The sequence below is a fragment of the Lonchura striata genome, chromosome 4 (assembly GCF_050655825.1).
Source record: "Lonchura striata isolate lonStrDom1 chromosome 4, ASM5065582v1, whole genome shotgun sequence".
NCBI classification, from domain to species: domain Eukaryota; kingdom Metazoa; phylum Chordata; class Aves; order Passeriformes; family Estrildidae; genus Lonchura; species Lonchura striata.
Genome location: NC_140706.1, coordinates 44,933,612 through 44,952,290, shown reverse-complemented (window position 1 = coordinate 44,952,290; position 18,679 = coordinate 44,933,612). Strand labels below are relative to the sequence as shown.

At 38.5% G+C, this 18,679-nt stretch overlaps 1 protein-coding gene across 19 annotated transcripts in view; it reads left to right on the top strand.

Annotated features, from left to right (window-relative positions):
• The first annotated feature begins 438 nt into the window (after positions 1-438).
• CENPC (centromere protein C) overlaps positions 439-18,679 on the top strand; it is a 28,966-nt gene continuing 10,725 nt past the window's right edge. For 5 of the 19 annotated variants that reach the window (XM_085578916.1, XM_085578910.1, XM_085578906.1 and 2 more), the window contains exons 1-17: positions 439-515; positions 1,808-1,854; positions 2,892-2,953; positions 3,277-3,374; positions 4,392-4,482; positions 4,581-4,800; positions 5,664-5,867; positions 6,043-6,422; positions 7,081-7,918; positions 8,467-8,499; positions 9,672-9,745; positions 10,832-10,900; positions 12,669-12,773; positions 13,597-13,695; positions 16,292-16,396; positions 16,671-16,825; positions 17,249-17,339. In XM_085578916.1, coding sequence (XP_085435042.1) covers positions 501-515; positions 1,808-1,854; positions 2,892-2,953; positions 3,277-3,374; positions 4,392-4,482; positions 4,581-4,800; positions 5,664-5,867; positions 6,043-6,422; positions 7,081-7,918; positions 8,467-8,499; positions 9,672-9,745; positions 10,832-10,900; positions 12,669-12,773; positions 13,597-13,695; positions 16,292-16,396; positions 16,671-16,825; positions 17,249-17,339 — 2,686 coding nt within the window. In that variant the 5' untranslated portion in view covers positions 439-500. The remainder of the gene's footprint in view (positions 516-1,807; positions 1,855-2,891; positions 2,954-3,276; positions 3,375-4,391; positions 4,483-4,580; positions 4,801-5,663; positions 5,868-6,042; positions 6,423-7,080; positions 7,919-8,466; positions 8,500-9,671; positions 9,746-10,831; positions 10,901-12,668; positions 12,774-13,596; positions 13,696-16,291; positions 16,397-16,670; positions 16,826-17,248; positions 17,340-18,679) is intronic. The other 14 variants (XM_085578918.1, XM_021532613.4, XM_085578907.1 and 11 more) reach the window with 5 other exon arrangements.

Genomic DNA, 18,679 nt, shown 5'->3' with positions numbered 1-18,679 from the left:
CTCTGATTAGTCATCATGTTTCTTTAATATTAGGAGTAGTGAGGATTCTGTGTGAGGGTCTCAATACTGTTACCAAGACTGCTGGATCAGATGGATTTAAGCTTTTGTTAGCTATACCACAAGTAAAAAGAAAAAAATGCAACGCGCCGTGGTGACAAGGAATGCTTTGTAGCGTTTGGAAACCCGAGGATTTTGAGCGTTTCCCACCGGCGAAGTAAAAGAACGGGAAGCATCGCCCGCCCGTCCCCTCGGAGAAAGGCGGCCAGGAGGTTGGGGGGGGCCGGGGCTACGGGCGCAGCATCTGCTTGTGCGCAGGCGCGACAACCGCGCGCGCCTAAATCACCTTCCCTGCTTGGCGCGCGGCGGCTGCCGACCAATGGGACGGGGCCGCGGAGGCGTGGCCGGGATGCCGCCGGCCGTGCGCGCGCGCGCCTGCCCGGCGGGAAGGGTGCGCGAGGTTCGAAGGCGGCGCGGGGAGCGCGCTCCGGCCCCGGTCTGGTATGGCGCAGGCTTTGGTGAGAGAGGGCGGGAGCGGCCGCTCTGTCTGTCCGTCAGTCTGCCTCTCTGTGTCTGCGTCTGTCTGCTTGTGTCTCTGTATCTGTCTGTCTGTCTGGTTTGTTGTGAGCGGCGGCCGAGCTCGGCAGTAGCGCGGAGGCGCGGCGCTCGGCTCGCTCCTGAGGGGAGGGGCAGGGCGGGTCTTCCCCCTGAGGAGAGCGAGGCTCGAGCTGGCGGCCCGCGCTCGCTCCGGATCCGGGCGGTTGGCACAGGCATGCTGGCTGTTCTGTCGGGAGCCCCGCTCCCCTCAGCGCACCCGTGTCCGTGCCAGACCCCGTTCCTCCCGGGCTGCCTCTGGAGAGACGACTGCCGCGGGACGGCGAGCGCATCAACAGCAGGACACTTGAGCCGTCACCCTAGAATCGCTTAAGTTTTAAAATTCTTCATGTGTAGCGCGACACGAACACAGTAATAAATGAACTGTTAAAGGCTCTTTTAGGCCCTTGACAGGAATATTTAATTTCTTTAGTGAGCAAGGTCATTTGCTCGCTCTGCTGCGAAGGGAAGGGGGTTTACGTTTATGCTCGAGTGCTGGATTGACTGCGGAGTGTGCTTCTGTATAGTTTCTGAAGTGGTGTCTTTTGGTCAGTTGTTTTCCCTGTCACCTGTTTCCTTCTGCCACTTTAAACCGATGTTGAAAAATTGCAGTGAAATCAATCCATATAGAGTTTGATTATTTTTGATACCAGGAGTAATATCTAACGGGGAATTACAGTGAAGTGCCAAGTACTGTCAGTATGGCAAACTTCAGGAAAACGTGCCAAATTATTAGATAATTGCATTACTCCACGTTGTATATACTCTAAATTTACACGAATCAGGAAGAGGTTATAGTTGTTTTTCGGCTAAACATTTACAATTTTTAAGGTATTTTTGTGACACATTTGTGAAGAACTACACTCTGCTTTGCTGTTGAATTTTTCTTGCCCTTTATTCCTATTTTATTCTCTACAACCATTGCTGGTTCCCAGGTTAGTGGCTTTATTTGATTATACAGAGAATGTGTTGCTGCTTGAATTATTACTGCTTTAATTGTGGTAAATGGCGGGAGTCCTGTCTGCTGTTTGAGTTACTGGTTTTATATTTGGGTTTCAAGTGTATGAAGAGGCACTGTGGCATTCTAAGAAAAACAGTGCTGCAATAACTCCCACTCTCCTACTACTTCAAAATGTCTCTAGAATCCTTGAGATCTGCTTATTTATTTTTCAAGTGCTATCATGCTTATTAAAAATGGATTCTTATTTCTTCACAGAATCGTTTAAAAAAAGACTACAGAGCAAGGTTCTGCCATGGAGGAGGGTAATTTGCATTTTAAACAACCTATTCTTAGATTCTGGAAAACTTACCTTGACTTTATCTATGAGCTAAATGTCAAAACTACTTGGTGTACCTTGTTAAATTGATCGTATGATGTTTCCCAAATTTCTTGTATTTCTTAATGGTAAGAGGAGCAAGCTCTGTGGGGGCACAAGGCTCCAAGGTTTTTCTTCACTGAGGCAGCAGATTGTGGTGTAGCTGTACACCTGTGTAGGACCCCTGACTGGGCTGCCTGAGTAGGGAAGCAGTTATCTGTGCAAACGTGTAGCCTTTCAAGGAGTAGAGAAATTAAGCCCAGGCAGAGTTCCAGCATATTTGGACCTTGCTGCTAAATGTTAGGGATGAGTTTGAGGATTTGCAGTACTGTGATGTTCTTTACATGTGTCTCTGAAGACTTTGTTGCTGAAATCAATTTCTGGACATGCATCTCATGAGCTTACCAAATGTATACATTTTGCTGTTTTTAAAGGTATATCATGATCATTATAGGTGTGTTATTTTGGTTTTGATCAACACTGGCTGGTGAATCACTCACTTCTGCCCTTTTCATTTTGTTGGTCTGAAATAATAATCCAACCAGCTGAGCTGCTCACTTGCTTATGGATACGATACCTCAGGCTTGGTTCTAGGTCTGCTGCAACTGCACCACTGTGCAGGCAACATAGCTCCAGATATGATTAAAAAAAAAAATTAAAAATTACTTAAGTGAGGCTCTAGTCAGCCTAAAGCTCATTTACCTCAGGGCTGTTGCAGTAGTTGCGTGTTTTCTTTAATGTAGAGAGAATTCTTCGTTCTTATTATAAATCTGTGGCAGTGAGGCTTTTTTTCCTGGAATTCCTACTTTGACAAATTTCTTTGCAGATATGTATACATAGAAATTGTAGGTAAAAATATATTAAAATTTGAACTAGAAGAAGTAATAACCTAAAATATTTAGAAGTAAAGCTTTGCTACTTTAGTATTTGGGATAAAAGCATTTAGCATTTTTGATTGAAAATATTTTTCCCTCTTCTTTCTAGAAATAAGATTGATCTACAGCCAGGTCAAAACGTATTGAAGGTCATACAGGATTGTTTTGAAAGTAAGCTCTTATTTGGTGTTTTGCTTGATTTGCTGCTAAAAGAAAAAATTGTTTTCTTCCTTGTGTTATTTAGTGGTAAGTACATAGAAATAAAAAATAGGGATAAAATGGAAAAAAAAATAGTATTTCTCAGGATTTTTAAGAACAGCCCCTTCTCAGCTTTTTAAAACTGTGTCTTAGCTCTCTTATAATCTCTTTCTCAAGTAGCTGATTACTTTCTTGTTTGAATTTACATGATCTTAGTGAGCCTTAGAACTTGTTAAAATAAATAAAACCTGGACAATTCCAAGATTCCCATATTTACTGTTTTTTTTTCTTCATAGGTTGTAGCAGTGATCTTACAACAAACTCTCCAAATTGCTCAAGCTTTGTTTTGAAAGATGAGAAGAGGACTTCAGAATCAAGACAAAGTGTAAGCTCTGTCAGTGTCATAGTGTAGCACTGGATACAGGTTCATGTGGGTACAAGTTAAATTCTGCAGCATTTAGTTCTGTATGAGCACCTGTAAAAGTATGTAGGCTATAATTTAACGATCTATAATAGTTGTTGAAAATGTGTTTTTTTTCCTTAGCTTATTGTGCTCTAATAGTAAATATTCTATAAGTTATTATTTAGTAGCTTTTTTCCTTGAGTTTTTACTAATGAAAGCTTCTTCAGCTTTTTGTCCAGGATAGTTAGATTTCTCACGGTCTCAGGCTGAAGCAGGCCTTCTTACTGGTGGTGGGTATGGCTGTCTTGGACCTCACTGGAGTTGGTTGTGGTCACTTTGCCAGATATATGGACACATTCTTAGCTATCAGATGGGCAGTAAAATTTAAAGGGGATTCATGTAGAAAAGCAGCTGGTTAAGTCCTGATAATTATCTGTACAATAACTTCATATGTCTGTAACTTTGTTGATGAGTGGAAACAAGGTGAAGGCCTTGTTAATGTGCTGCTAATAATCTAGACTGTATATTTAATTTTAATATTTTGATTTTATTTTTTTCTTTTAAGTAGGATAGTCCATTAATGGTAGGGTTTAGAACGTGCAGCCTTATAATGGTGTTTGTTTAATTCAGTCTGATGTTAGAATATAATCTGAAATCAATTCTTGCTAAACCTCAGCCTATCTTAATAAATGGTAATTAAATAGTTTAATTCATTTTAATGACAATAATAAGTAGTTTACCTCGAGATTAGTCAGATGTTTGGTTAAAGCTGCATATAGATCTTTACACACTGTTTTACCTGTTGCTTGAAATTTACAGTTACTTTTAGAAAGTTTTACACCATATAAAGTTGAAGTGTTTAAGTGAAATAGAACTGTGATTTGAATTAGTGTGAGTTAAGGGAAGTGTATGAATTATATTCATGTTCTATAGAAATGTATATTCCTGTTAAAATACTGTTGCTTTATAAAATATTTCACTTAATCTCATTTTTACCAACTATGACAGCCCAAGGCAAGGTCAGCTAGCTCTGTGAAAAGAGCCCGTAAGTCTACAGAACCCTCATCTGAATCACCGCTAAAACCAGTCAGCAGCAGAGGTTGGTCGCACTCTTACCGAATTAAGGTTTTTAATGGATTCTTGGGATTTTGTTAGGTTTTAATTAAAAGAATGAAACCTGTTCTGTATATATGGCAGGACAGTCATGTGAATCGTACCTAAAGCTTGCAACACCTGATGATGTAGCTACTTCTAAAAGGACAGAGTCTCCTGTGTCTGAAAGTGAAAAAAAAAATACTTTAAAAGACATTGAAGCATCCTGCCAGCATCCGGCCATGCCTTTGCACCCTAAGAATCATCGTGGGTCTGTTGGATCACCAGTTCCTCTGGAGGAAGTGAAAAGTTCTCCTGCAGTTAAGTAAGTAGAGCTGAATATGGTTGTGGTGTCGTATTCCAGGTGTGCCCCCCACCTCAGGATAAATTGAGTTTGGATTGTGAACTCATAAAAAATAATTCCAAGTTATGTAGAAAGTTTCTTTAACTGTGTTTAGAAAGGGCAGCTTTATTTTTTATTTAATATTCTGGTGATAAGTGCAGTACTCAAGTGAAGGAAGCCTGTCAAAATAAAGTTAAACTCTTCTTTCCAGGAACGTGTACCAAAGTATCAGCTTCTCAGATTGTCTGGACTTCTTCAGTGAATCCTATTTACAGTGTTGACTTTAAAAGTTAACAAAAATTTGTTAAAGCAGAAATGAGCAGTCATTGTTCCTCTTGCTCTGAATATACAAATGCTTTATTCAAAGTAAAATAGCTTCAGTTGTGATTATCATCTTGTTGGAAGATTTGAAGCTGAACTGCAGCGCTGGCCAATGTCCTAGCCACAGTTCTGCTTTTCTAGAGGACTGAATCTATGGGGTAGATCATAAAGATGGACTGACATTGATCCTATTGACTCCCATTGATGGAATGAGGTTGGAAAGACAGTGCACCTACAGTCTAGGAAACCTGACACTTTCTCAAGCCCATTCTCCCAAAACTAGGAATTTGTTTTGCTGAGCAGCCTTTACATTGATCAAGAGTCACGTGCTGACTCCATGTTGCCTGTGGGGACTTGCTGCTATACTGGATAGCGCTACTGCTAACCTGTGTTGCAGCAAGTTTCCAAAGGGAAACTTGATCATAGGAAGTGAAATGCTGTCAGCAGGAGCTTCTGTCCATCCTCACTTTATAGTGCACTCAGGATTTATGGCAACATATTTGAATGCTGTTTCTCATTCGTAGAGTGCATTTTGATAGGTGCAGTACACCAGCTGCAGCAAAGAGTCATGGAGAAGTTGAAAATTTGGAAGGACCTCAGCCTGGGAGAGTTGAGCAGGTTGTTCCTATGCAAGGAACAGAATGTGTTACTGCATCATCTGCCCGGACAGAGAAGACTTTCTCTTCAGCTGTCTTAGCAGCTGTAGCAACAAGAACACTTGGACAGAGGTTTGTATGGAGGCTTAATATGGAATGTATGATGGATGAACTTGGTAATAATTCTTCTGAGGAATGTTCTGTACTGTGTCTAGGTGTGGTGAGTTACCACCAGATTTGGAAGACTGAAAGTCAATTTCCCCCCCACCCTGAATGATACTAATTTTTTTTCCCCTCCATTCTTTAGATATTCGACCTTGAGATCAGCACCATCACCTCATCCTGTGAAATACCAAGAAATAGATACAGAAAATGAATGTGAATTTTTAATTGATGAATCATGTGGCACATCTTTTACTTCTTGGATTTCAATACCCACTAAGAACAAAAAATCAAAAAATGATGGCTCTGCAACTCCAATTTCTAAACTTCAGCCTTCTGAAAAGGAGAAGACAAAGAATAAGAAAGCCAAGAAGAGAAAAGCAGAGGCTAAAGTACTTACTAAACAGAAACTGGGTCATCTGGATGTTGAAGCTTTTGACTTGAAAGAAATGTCAGAATCAGATTCAGTCTCTAATAGTGAAGAAAATGTCCTTGCATCTCAAAGCCTAAAGAGTACTCATAAGGGTAAGTTATTTAACAGCTCTTCAGACTTTTCCTTACAGGTCACATTACTGGATTGTTTTCTGGTAGTTTATAAGAAAATTATGATAAAGTAGATGATAGATACCAATGGATTCCTTTTTTAGTCTTTCAGTTGCGCAGTTAGGTTTGGGTGAGACAGAGAGGTAGTGAGACGGTGTCTTCACTTTTTTTGCCACATGGTTTCCCTTCCCTGTTAGAACGTTAAAAATTAAATTAGCAATGTTGGCTTTTCGTATGAAGAGTCACAGAAGGTAGATACCCAAGAAGCTTTTGTTCCTCTCACCATAGAAAGGCAGTTATGTGCTTTGTACAGAAAGGGGTTGAGTTTTAGGAATTATTTGTGAAGGGTTTTGTAGCCTGAAACACTGAAAACTGGAAAGCAGACTGAATGTAACATTTTTGCCCCCTTTTTTTTAATAGGAAATACTGAAGTACACCAAAAAGTTTTTTGTAGACTCTTAGTTTAGTTAAAGCCTTCTTTTAGTCAGTGGTGATTAAACTGTTTTTGTGATACCTCTTTTTTTTATTTTTTCTTCCCTATTTTGATTCTTTGGGGTTTTTTGTGCATTCAGATGTCAACATGTATCTTCAGGTTTAATGGAAAAAGGTATTAATGTCCAAATACTTTCTGTATTGACAGGAAAGACTAAAAAGGATGCATTTAGACAAGACTCTCCAAACCAGAAAAAGAGCACATCCTGGAAACGAGAAGCTGAAGAACTTATGCGGTCATTGCCTGGATTGGAAACAAAACCATCTGATGAAGAGCAGTGTAAAACACGCATGCCAAATGAGGATTTGCCTCTGCCGTCATCTGGGCATGAGGAAGAGCAGACCGTGTCACTGAAGAAGTCTCTCAGGTCTTCCAAGAATCTGCAGTTGGCTTCTAAAGCTTCTCAGCAGTTAGACAAGAAGAAACAGACTGCTAAGCAGAAACTTCCAAAAGTCAAAGTAGCTAAGACAGGGACAGTAAGTCCAAGGAAGAAGCTTAAAATATCTGTCCAGAAAAGTAGTAATAAAAAGCCTCAGTTGCAAAGAGAGGAGAGTTCTGACAGTGAACCTGAAGAAGAGATTGAAAGAGAGCCTGTAGAACTGAATGAAGTGTTCACCACACCCTTGCATCAGAAATTAGAGACTCCCATGATTCAGAAGTTGACTAAGTCTGAAAAGCCTAGAAATGTAATACACACATCGGAGTCACCTGGTGGTGCAAATAACAGAACTCTAAAAGCACTCCAGCATCCCGTGGAGAGTGTGAAGAATCCTGGAAAGAAACGGTCTGCCAAGTCTTCAGGGAAGAAACCCAAAAAGATTCCATGTAGAACCAGCAAAGCTCTTCGCTCAAGCCGTGAAGGCCCTGAGTCTCAAACAGATTCTGACAGCTCTTCTGTACAGGACATGGCAAGGAGAAAACAGAAATTACCAGATGTGAAAATAAAAAGTAACAAAAGAAAACGTGACAGACAGCATGGACCACAGTAATCTTTTTGTGTGATTCTTTACAAATATGGTGTATAACTTGGTAGATAATTAAATGCATCTTGTCAGCTTTTAAGCAGTGATGGCCCAGTTCAAGTATGTGGTAGTTGAGGTTGGTTGAAGAGTTAATAGAGAAACCAAGTAGTTTAATCAACATTCTTTTCTCAAAGCTGGGTGCCTTACTTAGTGTCTCCTACATGAGGAAACTTGTTATAGCTAGTGTTCTTGTGAGACTTGCATAGCAGATCTACTTTAACGCAACCTCACCACCCATGGAATAACTTCATTGTCAAGTTTGTTCCTTTTTAAAAATAAATTTAGAAAATACAGCATTTAATTCTTCAGCTATATTTATTTTTGTTAGTCTAAAGACTAGGTTCAAGTGGTCTAAAATCTGGTTTATAATCATTGGTCTTTGCATTGCTTTTTAATTTTTTTAATGTTACTTCTATAGTTTTGTTCAGGTCATAAAATTATTGACCTATAGATTCCTTTTATTAAGTTCACATAACACCAAATGTAACAAGAATATTTTTTTCTTTTCTAGGGGTTCCTTTGTAGCTGGGAAGGTTGAGAAAAGGTAATTTTCTGAGTTGTCTGAAAAACGTTACTTTAATCCTACTTCTGCCCCGCAGAGACCCCTTGAGACTGGGCAGCTGATAACAGCTGCTGTGTTCTGCGCCCTACTGGTGAAACACTAAGTAGAACAGGGTTGTGATTCCTGCTTGAGGGCTTTAAATACTGTGCTAATACAGTTAATAAAGTAATACAATTTTTCTTCCTATCATGAATAAGGGGTCATAACAAGCTTCTCGCCTTTGGGGATTTTTTTTGTTTGAGGCTTGCTTCCACATTTTTGAACAGAAAGACCAGTGCTTCTAGAACTAATGACAGCTGCTCTAATAAAATTGATGTCAAGTAGGAAAGATAGAAGTCTATCTACAATGCATACTCTTTGTGCATGTACATAGACATGTATCTTCCCCTTTCATAAGATGGAAGCTTAATAACGAAGCAAACAGGAGTGGTAGTCTGTGAATTTATTAAATTCTTACACAGTCATTGTACTGAAAATGTTGGGGGGCTTTATTTCTGAGAGGAATCTACTGCAGACTGAGTTGGACAAATTTGCAATGTAGATTTGCTAACCTGGGTGATTGAAATGCACCTTTTGGAGTTGAGGTGGATAACAGCTGAACTTCACTGGCGCAGTAAAAGTGAAGCACAGCCTCAGATGGGGCAAGGAGGGTCAAGGGTACTGATTCTAAGGCTGTAGAAGTTCCGTTACAAGTGGCCTGATTGCTAGAGAATATCTGAAGTTATGTATGTAAATTGTTGCTATTTTATGGGGGAGATTTCATGACAGACTACATATTATTTTACTGTCCTTTCCTTAGAGTGTGCAAAACAACTCTTTAAAGCACTTTTATAATTATGGTATATAATTGTAAGGTAATGCCACAAAGACAGGGAGGTGGTCTGTTCTGGAATGGATCAAAAATAAAAAGTCTAGGAAACCTCTTTAGAGAGGAGGTGTGAACACTAATTGCCTGATGACTGAGTAGGGGAGTAGTTAATGAACTTCTGGCCTGTGATTTCTAATTTGCTTCAGTGTCTAATTGTTATTGATTTGTTTAAAAGCAAAATAAAACCCAGCCCACGTGATCTGAAAAAAACTTAAATTCACTATTCTTGGTAGTGCTGTAGTGTTCCTTTGACATGTTCAAGCAGGGGTATTTTTTTCCTTTGCAGTGGGCCTGTTCTAGAAGATGGCGATGAACTTGCTTGCAGCCCTAAGCCTCCTGAGCAGGATGATACATCTTCCGGTAATGTTTGAACTTTGTATTTTCTTGCATTTTATGTATAAGCTTCTTAAAAACTATAACTGACAGTTCAGTAATTTCAGGAGAATTGTGTTCAGCTTGTTCAGAACAAGAAATGAGATTTTATTTTCTGTGGTTAAATTTCTATCCAAGTGTGTGGTACAGCATGCCAGCTTTACATTGTTAGCTTTGGGAGAACACAGCCCCCCATGTTTTGGCATCATGCATACCAGGATAAAGATATTCTTTCTAAAATACCTTAAATAAAATTTTCAGGCTCAGTTTGTACCAGTTTGTGTTGCCATGTGATGGTCCTGTATGCAGTCACTTCAGGCAAACCTGAGCCAAATTACAGCATTGATGGAGTCATGGCCTGTTCCCCAAAGGACACTTTGGTTTTGTGTTTGTTTGGTTTTTTTGGGGTTGTTTGTTTGTTTTATTTGGTTTTTTGTTTGTGAGTTTCTTTTTAATTTGCTTTGTTGTGTTAGGGTTTTTTGTTAGTTGTTTGGTTTGGTTTTTGTGTGGGGAGGGTTATTATAAGGGCTATTACTATTTGTTTGGTTTCAGTTTTAAATTTCACTGCACAAGTTCCACATGTTGTTGTAATGAACATGAACCCTGGAGATACAACGTCTTTTCCTTTGTGTTTCAGAACCAGGTGCGAATGTTATTAGTCCATGTAATGCTTTTTTCAGATAACCTAGTTTTTTGTGTGTGTTCTAGTAAAAAAGTTTTTCTGAAGTTAGGTTTCAGTGATATAAATTTGAATGACCTTGCACTTTGATCAATAAAATTATGTGTATAGTTTATGATTTGTCAATGTTCACTTTATCAAGAGGGATAGGTCTGAGGAGTATTTACTTGAATGTATAGTTTTCAAGTAATTTTAAAGTTTACTCTGTTTAAAAATAATTAGTTATTGTTTATCTACACTGGATTTCATATATGTTTATAACAAAAGGTGTTGGTGGAAGCACTATCCTTGGGACTTCTGTTTGTGTTACTTTTGGTTGCTTCTAGTCCGCATATTGAATAAAAGTCAGGAATAATAAATGCCTTTGGTGATGGGGATTTTGAATGTCTTTTCAGATAGTTCCGAAGATTTGAATTACAAATTAAGACATCTGTTGTCGGATGAAATAGCAAGGCATAAAATAGGTAAGAATATTTTAAAATATCATAATGTAAGTGTGTAAATGCAAATGCATTTTCAACTAGATGTAAATGTTGCTGAAGGAGACACAAACACCAAGAAAATCGCCTAGGATTCATCTGTTCATTAGTATTTACAGATAAAGTTTGTTATTTCTTCATGCCTTCAGCCCTTCTCTTAATTTGAAAGTTAATTTTTAAAACTTCTAGTGTTTCTCTTTTTTTATTGCTCTGTTCAACAATTATCTTTTTAACTGCCACACTTCTGTTTTTCATGGTCTTGTGTTAAGGAAACTTTCAGATCTGACCATCCAGGAGCCACTCTGGCAGTCATATTCTACCACAGACTTTAAGTCCTGGGACCTAAACCCCTTTACAGTGGGTGGCTCCAGTGCCCTGACAGGTGCCCTATTTGACTCTCTACACGGCCAGACAAGGTTTCCTTGCTGGCTTTACCATGAGTTTCTCATAGCAGTCTCAGACCTCTGGCTCCTTTAAATAATTTCATGGTGTAGCAAGGGAATAACAGCTTAAACTGGAACAAAGGACTGTCTGGGCTTTTGTACCCTCACATTCTGTGTGCTCGACAGTCCAGGGTCCTGCTGGTCCTTCCAGCCGAGTCCTCGGCTCCTGCTGTGTCCCTGAGTGTCTGGTCACCAGGCAGGGCCACAGGTCCCTGTGCCCGCTGTTGTTCAGCATCAGTTCATGACCTCATGCCTGAGGCTCCCGTGCAGAGCTCAATCTCTGGCTGGCACTGCAGCTCCACACCCAGCAATGTGCACTGAATACATTCGTAAAAAACTGAGTCAGGAGAAAAACTCTTACTGTTCAGTGAGAACAGTAAGAGTTTGAATTGCTTCTATGCAGTAAAACTGAGGGTGCAAATAACCTGCCTTCTGTGGTGGTCCGAGTCTGCATAGGATGGAACAATGGGCGTGCAGTCAGTTGTAGTCACATGCTTGTCTGTTTTACATTGTGGGTGTTTTTTATTGGCTTCGTTGTTATTTTGTGCACAACACTTTAATTGTCTACCTTCAAAAACTGTTTCAGCAACTGTTTTGTATTTACTGTTTTTAACATTTAAATATTTTTGATTATTTTGCTTTGAGATCTTAAAGGGCTTTTACTCACCGTACAAACACTAAAATACCACATGGTATTCATATATGGCAGCTTACACAACTTGAAAGTTGAGACTGTGTGATTAGTACATCTGAAGGTAAATATATGAGAAATCCTGAAAATGTGTGGAGTTTCTTTTCACAAAAGTGCTGCTCTTCTGGACCCTGGAAACAGGACTTCTGAATCTGGAATAGGAGGATGTACATAGGCAGTTTCTATTACTATCCCCTTCCCATAACTGAGGCAGTGCCTTTTCATGGTTGCTAATGAAATCCCCCAAATTCAGGCAGGATTCTTAAGTCTTTGTTGAGAACTCTGTCTTCACAGATGAAACATGTTTGCTGTCCTTCAGCTTGAGCTCCTAATGTCTGTGTATCAGTGGTTCACCAAGATATATAGAATGAAATCCGATGTCTGAGTCAAGGTGGTGATTGTTTAAGAAAAAGGAGGGTGAAATACTGATGTATGTAAAAGAAGGCATTTGGTAGTACTTGAATCCTATTTTCTTGTTATGATAGCAATGTGATAAAAATATCAATTGGGAAGGGCTGACCTGCTTGTGGTACAGAACAAGAGGAAAGAATACTTAATATTTTCTGTCTCTGAATTTTTCTTTCATACTTAATGTGAATGACTTCATCCTTCAAATCAGTTATGCCTTCCAATACACCCAATGTTCGTCGGACAAAAAGGATACGGCTGAGACCTCTGGAATATTGGAGAGGCGAGCGGATAAACTATACTATGGAGCCTTCAGGTATTAGTTCCAAAAAACCTATTTGCTTCCTTCTGATAAAGCAGAAAAATCTGAGTTGATCTTGTGCTGTGCAAGCCTTGAGATGCTTACTATTGGGTAACTGTTTCAAAAAGACTGTTTGTGGTCTCCAGTTATTTAGTCATCCCTCCATGTCGTTTTCTTTTCTGACACTCCTGTGTCAGCTGAAAATAATATCAGCAGAGCATGTTAAGTACTTTTGCCTTCACTGTTGAAGGAAGAACAGAACAGTTTCTCTGTACTAGTGGGTTTTTTATGTTTCTCTGTATTAGTGGGATTTTTATGTCAGAGATTGTGTATGGTACTGGAAAAAGAGACAATCTACTGGATCATTTATTAGAGCATTTCTTTTTGTGTGAGGATTGTATTTGAGAGCAGATGCTATAAAATTTTATAGTCTCAGTGTTAAATACCTTAAGTGAGAAAGTAGATCTTGTTCTCAGGAATTTTTTTACTGACAATTCAGCCTAGTTTAGTCCTTTCCTAATTAATTAGTTCACTCAAAAATAGTATTTTTTTGTGTCCTTAAAAGTGATATTTTGTCTTAAAAAATTATTTGCATGTCATGGCTATCTGAAATGTTCTTTGAAATTTGATCAAAAAATTTTCAAAATGTCTCAAGTTACATTGCACTCCAAAGTACTTAATGTCGAAAAGGTTTTTTTTCTGGCTTTCTGAAGTGATCTGAAAAGTTCAGCATCAAGGAAGTCTATTCTGAATTGAAATGCTGGTTGGTTGTGCAAGTTTGCATTCTTTTAGATTTACTATGAGTTAGTGGACTTTGTTTAACTTCCTTTTGTTTCAGGAGGGCTTGTGATTAGTGGACTACTGCATCCAGAAGCAGAATGTCCCAGGAAGTGTGAAAAGAGGAAGGATTGTGCCAAGCATAAAACAGATAAAACAAGTAAGAACGAAGATTTTTTTCCTTTGGATACTTTTAAAAGTCTCTTTAATCAAATGCTCTACTGTTCTAAGATTTTTATCCCATAACACTCAATTCTCTCTCTGGGTGAAAATAATTTTATACCATAATTTATTAAAATGATCTGATGAGGAAAAATCTGCTCCTACTGGATCTACAGCAATGCTGTACATTGTTGTAGTGAAATTGTTCACTTTTCAGCATAGGGAAGAAATGCTGGACATACCCAGAAGTGCTGTTGTGCCTTTAAAGCAGGGACTGAAGAGACTAAACTGTACTCATTTTGTTTTCAGATCATGATGCTAGTGTGCATGGTTAAGGTATAAAAACTTGTAGCCATTTTGCTGATGCCTGTAACACATCTAAAAATGCAGCAGAGAGTGTTAGTAAGGCTTCACGATGTTGTAGTTTAAATACCAAACCACAACACGGTAGGTGAAGAGAGACCTTTAAGAGCAGTGCATAAAATGGTTAAAAGTGGGCAATAAATCTGTGTTTAAGCAAACAGAGATTCTCTGGCTAGTATATAATAAATATGTAAGTAGTGTTCAGAAAAGAGAGTCAAAAGTCCAAAAGCCAAATTATTTTTGCTGTGCTCTGTGGAAGATGTTTTAATGCTAAAGAGCTTTTCTTTACAGAGACTGTCTAGGGCTTTTGTTTGAAGCTGAAGTGTTTCTCTGTGAAGTTACAGAACTATTAAAACAAGTGCTAGCAAACATGGAAAATGCCATATGGTTTTAGTACTAAACTAATCAGGACTGACATAATCATCAGAGAAATAAGGAAGAAAACAATCACAGTTGGCACCAATTCCTGATTTTACATGTGTTTAGTGTAAGTTTTATTCCTTACCTCAAAAAGAAAGTGGTAGGACTAAAGAAGGTTTAGGGAAAGCTCATCAAAAACCTAGGACTTCTGTAGTGAATTTTCCTCAGCCCTGACGAGAATACTATGGAGGCCTCTAAGGAAGAGGTCTAAAAACACCTCTGAAATAATGAGTGACATGGAGAAGGGAAATAGAAGTAAATGGTCTTGTTGGGGTTTTCTGCTTGTTTTTTTTTAAACACAAGAACTAGAAAGTGTAGAAGGAAGACAGTGAGAGCTGCGTTATTCAGCAAAATAAGGTGGCCATTCTTGCTGTGTGCTTCCCGCCCAGAATATTGTGCGTAAAAATATGTCGTTGCAAGGCAAGAACCAGATACATTAACAGGAGACTTAATGGGAGAGCTAATAGCTCTAAATAAAGTGTGGGAGCTCCACGTTAGAGGTGGAAAGTATTCCATTGAATGTATTATATTGAGTATATTATTAAGGCATTTTGAGGAATGGAAGGAGTACCTGCTTTGGGCCAGTGATAGGATACAGGACCCTGGTATAGATCAATATTTGATCTAAGTACAGTTTATATTGTAATATAAATCACTTGCAGCCCATGAGAACCTGAGCTGATAGTGACTGTTCATACTGTATCTTACAAGAACTATTGGTTGCTTCAAGTGTCTTTGAACTGTCTTCCAGAAGTGATTGATTTACTCTGTGGCAGACATTCATCCTCAGAGATAGTGTTTCACTCATATCCTTGAGTCTTAGTGATGCATGTAAGGCCTGTCAGCCAAGTAAAATTTCTAGCACAAATTCTTAAATGTTACTGATACAATAAAAATTTTGTTTTTATAGCTATAGAGTTGCACCTGTTGCTGCTTCTTTTTATAGAGAGATGGTTATGTTGGAACAAAGCTGTTCAAACAGTAACTTTCTTCCTCCCCCTGATCGTCTTGCTGTAAGAGCATTTAAGCTGCCATGAGTGCCTACAAAGTGCTATAGCTTGCTTTTAGCATGCTTCTTCTGTCTGTATTTAAAGAAATTTCCTGTGTACTGTAGAGCTAAAATTGTCTGCCTAAGAGAATTCTGCAAGAGAGCTTTGGGATATTTATTCTGCCATGAACATTCTAAAGCATGTCTTTTCTGTTTGAAAAGCATTGTGTTATCATCAATTCTTAGGATATTTCTTTCTCTCAAAAAGACCTTTTTATTATAGCAATAGATCTCTGATTTACAACTTAGAGTGAGATTCCTGTAATGTTATTTCTTGAGAAAAGGAAAATTGGACATGTGCTTATCTTCGAATGCTTTCTCTCTTAAGTCCCCTGATGCCTATCAACGATAAGTTGAGCAAAACCACCTGTTCTTCATGCTTCGTCATGTATTTCATATTCTCTCAGCATCTGTTGCTAGAAAAACTCTTCTCTCAAAACACAGAGTTTAGTTTTGAGTAAATACTGTTGTTAATGGCATAGGATAAATAGTTGGCATTTCCCTAGGAAATTCCTTAGGATTTAGAGTGTGTTCATTTATAACATACAGAAATTATTTCAATGGAAAATACATTTTCAGAGAATTGTTATGGATGTTTTTCTTTATTTGAAAGAAAAGTATTCAGTCTATTTAATGACTTATTAAAGGAAATTTAAGTATGTAATTTTAGACATTAGAATTGTGGAAAGGTTGTGGTTAAATTATTAACCTTTTGAAATCTATATTGATTACTTTTTTTGGTTTTGTTTTGGTTTATTTGTAGCCTCAGATAGAGGAGAGATACCTGCAAGTTTGGACCACAGTCTAGCTGATGTGTCTAAGCCAGCCGTTGTACTGGACCCAGTAACAAATAAGGAAGTGCATCTAGGTGAGTTGAATGGATGTGACCAAGGGACTTCCTGAATTACATAGACTTGTGAGAAAAAAAATGTTCATGCCACATTGGGCATAAAAAGGTGAGGTTCTGAAATACTCATTGCTCTTCTGGTGAAAGTTCCGAGTGTCCTACATAATTTTTCAGCTAAATGTTGAGTCTGTCTTTTGGAGGTGTTGCACTGAAACACTATGTATTGCACTGAGCATGTAACAAGACTAATTATGTGTTAGCATTAATGTTAATCTTTTGGACATTTTTTTTGTAGATTGTATAAACACTGCAAGAAATCGCAGTTACTTCTTCAAAGATGAAGCAATAAAAATACAAAAAAATTTGAATACATCTCTTTTTGCAACTGGTATATTGTTTGTGAAACCATATAAAGAAAAAGGGCACCAGTTTGTTGGCATGGATACAATAGTAAGTGTGGTTTTTAAAACTTTTTATGAAATGGACTTTGTAAACAGAAGATGTGTTGGGGCGGTTGGAGATAACATGAGAAGTTGAGAAGTCCACCCCACCCCCCAAAAAAGATAAACATTAACCAATTGTTTGGTGAAGGTTCTTTGCATGCATATTGACCTGCTTTGCTTTGTAGTAAATCTGTATGTCCATGTGCTCCTACTTTGTGAATCTTGCAGGCAAGATAGAAATATCAGAAAAATAAAACCGGACCACATCCCCCTTTTGGGTTGTACATCTTATTTTTCATCAATATAGGGAAAAGAGATTGCAGCTCTGCTGGCTGATCTGGGTTTTTATCTTTGTTATGTGTATGCAAGTGTTTCCTTGGATAACTTCCTTGAATGGTGCTAACCTTAGAACCTTTTGGCTTCCATTAAGGCTTTCCATATTGTCCATGGCAAAGTTATTGTGACATTACATGAGACATCATACTGCCTGACTACAGGGGACTGCTTCTATGTTCCAGCAGGTGAGTGTGTGTGTCTGAAACCCATTTGTTGGGAGGTGCAGGAGACTAAATCAGCATGCTAGGAATCAAAACCAAACAGAATGATTGAACAGAGAATGGGACAGTACAGGGAGAGGAAGAATGGAATATGACACAACACTGGACATTGGTTGAATGCAGGGATACACATACTTCTTGTTTATGTGAGTTGGCCTTAAAATTTTGATTACACTACCAAGTTCTAAGAGCAAATTGCTCTTGGTATTCTGGTTCTGTCACTAGCTGTAATGTTGAGGAAACATCAGAGACAGCCTAGTGTTACTAGTAATTAATATAATTGTTGCTGCTTTTTTCCTGTGTAAAATCATGAAAATCCATTTGGATCAGTTCACCATATTTTGTGCTTTGTGCTTGTATATAGAAGGTTCAAACTAGCTTGTTGAATAAGTTATAACTTCATATGTTCTCTTGACAATTTAAATACCTGATTTTGTCCTGATATAAAAGTGGTATGAATTCCATATGGGAAGTTGTTCATCAGTGGATTAAGACACTAGTCTGGAGATTTCAAGTAGTGTTAAAGTAAGCGGTTCATGAAGCTATAGAGGGCTTTTGTACAGCTCTTCTTACTTGTGAAGAGCCTTATCTTCAGAAAATGAGGAATTGGCCCATTTTTTCCCTGTTAACTTTGCAGCAGTGCCCTGACTGAACAATCATTGCTGAGTCAATGCTTGGTGCTTTGAAGCTGTTTTTTTAGTGTTACAATCTTGCAAGTTTAGTGGGTCTGCAGAGACAATTTTGTCATTTGCTTTATGGGAAAGCAGATTATATAAAATGCTGAAGGTTTTGTATGACCATAAGGATCTATACTTCATGCTTCCCTGCTTCCTGATGGCCAGTCTTAGTATGGTTGGATGGGCAGTGCAGTGTTTGTGGCAGGTGATCCCTGTAATTCATCGTGTGGCTGTATATGAATGTGAGGATGTTGTTCATTCCCAGTACTCAAGGCCTATTAGATAATTCTATTTTGTGGTTATGTTAGTGTGAAAATTTCAAGAGAATATCTGCAGGGAAGTTTCCATGTGCAGTTTTTATTGTAGGAATAAATTAAAGTAAATTCAGTCACCTTAAAGTTCTGTTGTGGGTTTTGAGAGCAGAGAGCTCATGCCTGTTACATTCTTCTCAGTAAAAGTCTTTTAAACATAAATGAAAGTAAATGATGTTAGGTGTATTCCTTATCATCTCTTTGAAATGCACTGACCTGCCTGTAAGAGTGGCATCCTAGATTAAGAGCTAATATTCCTTCTGTTAAAATATATAAAATAAAACTATACTTGGCTGAAGACAGGAGATGACTTCAA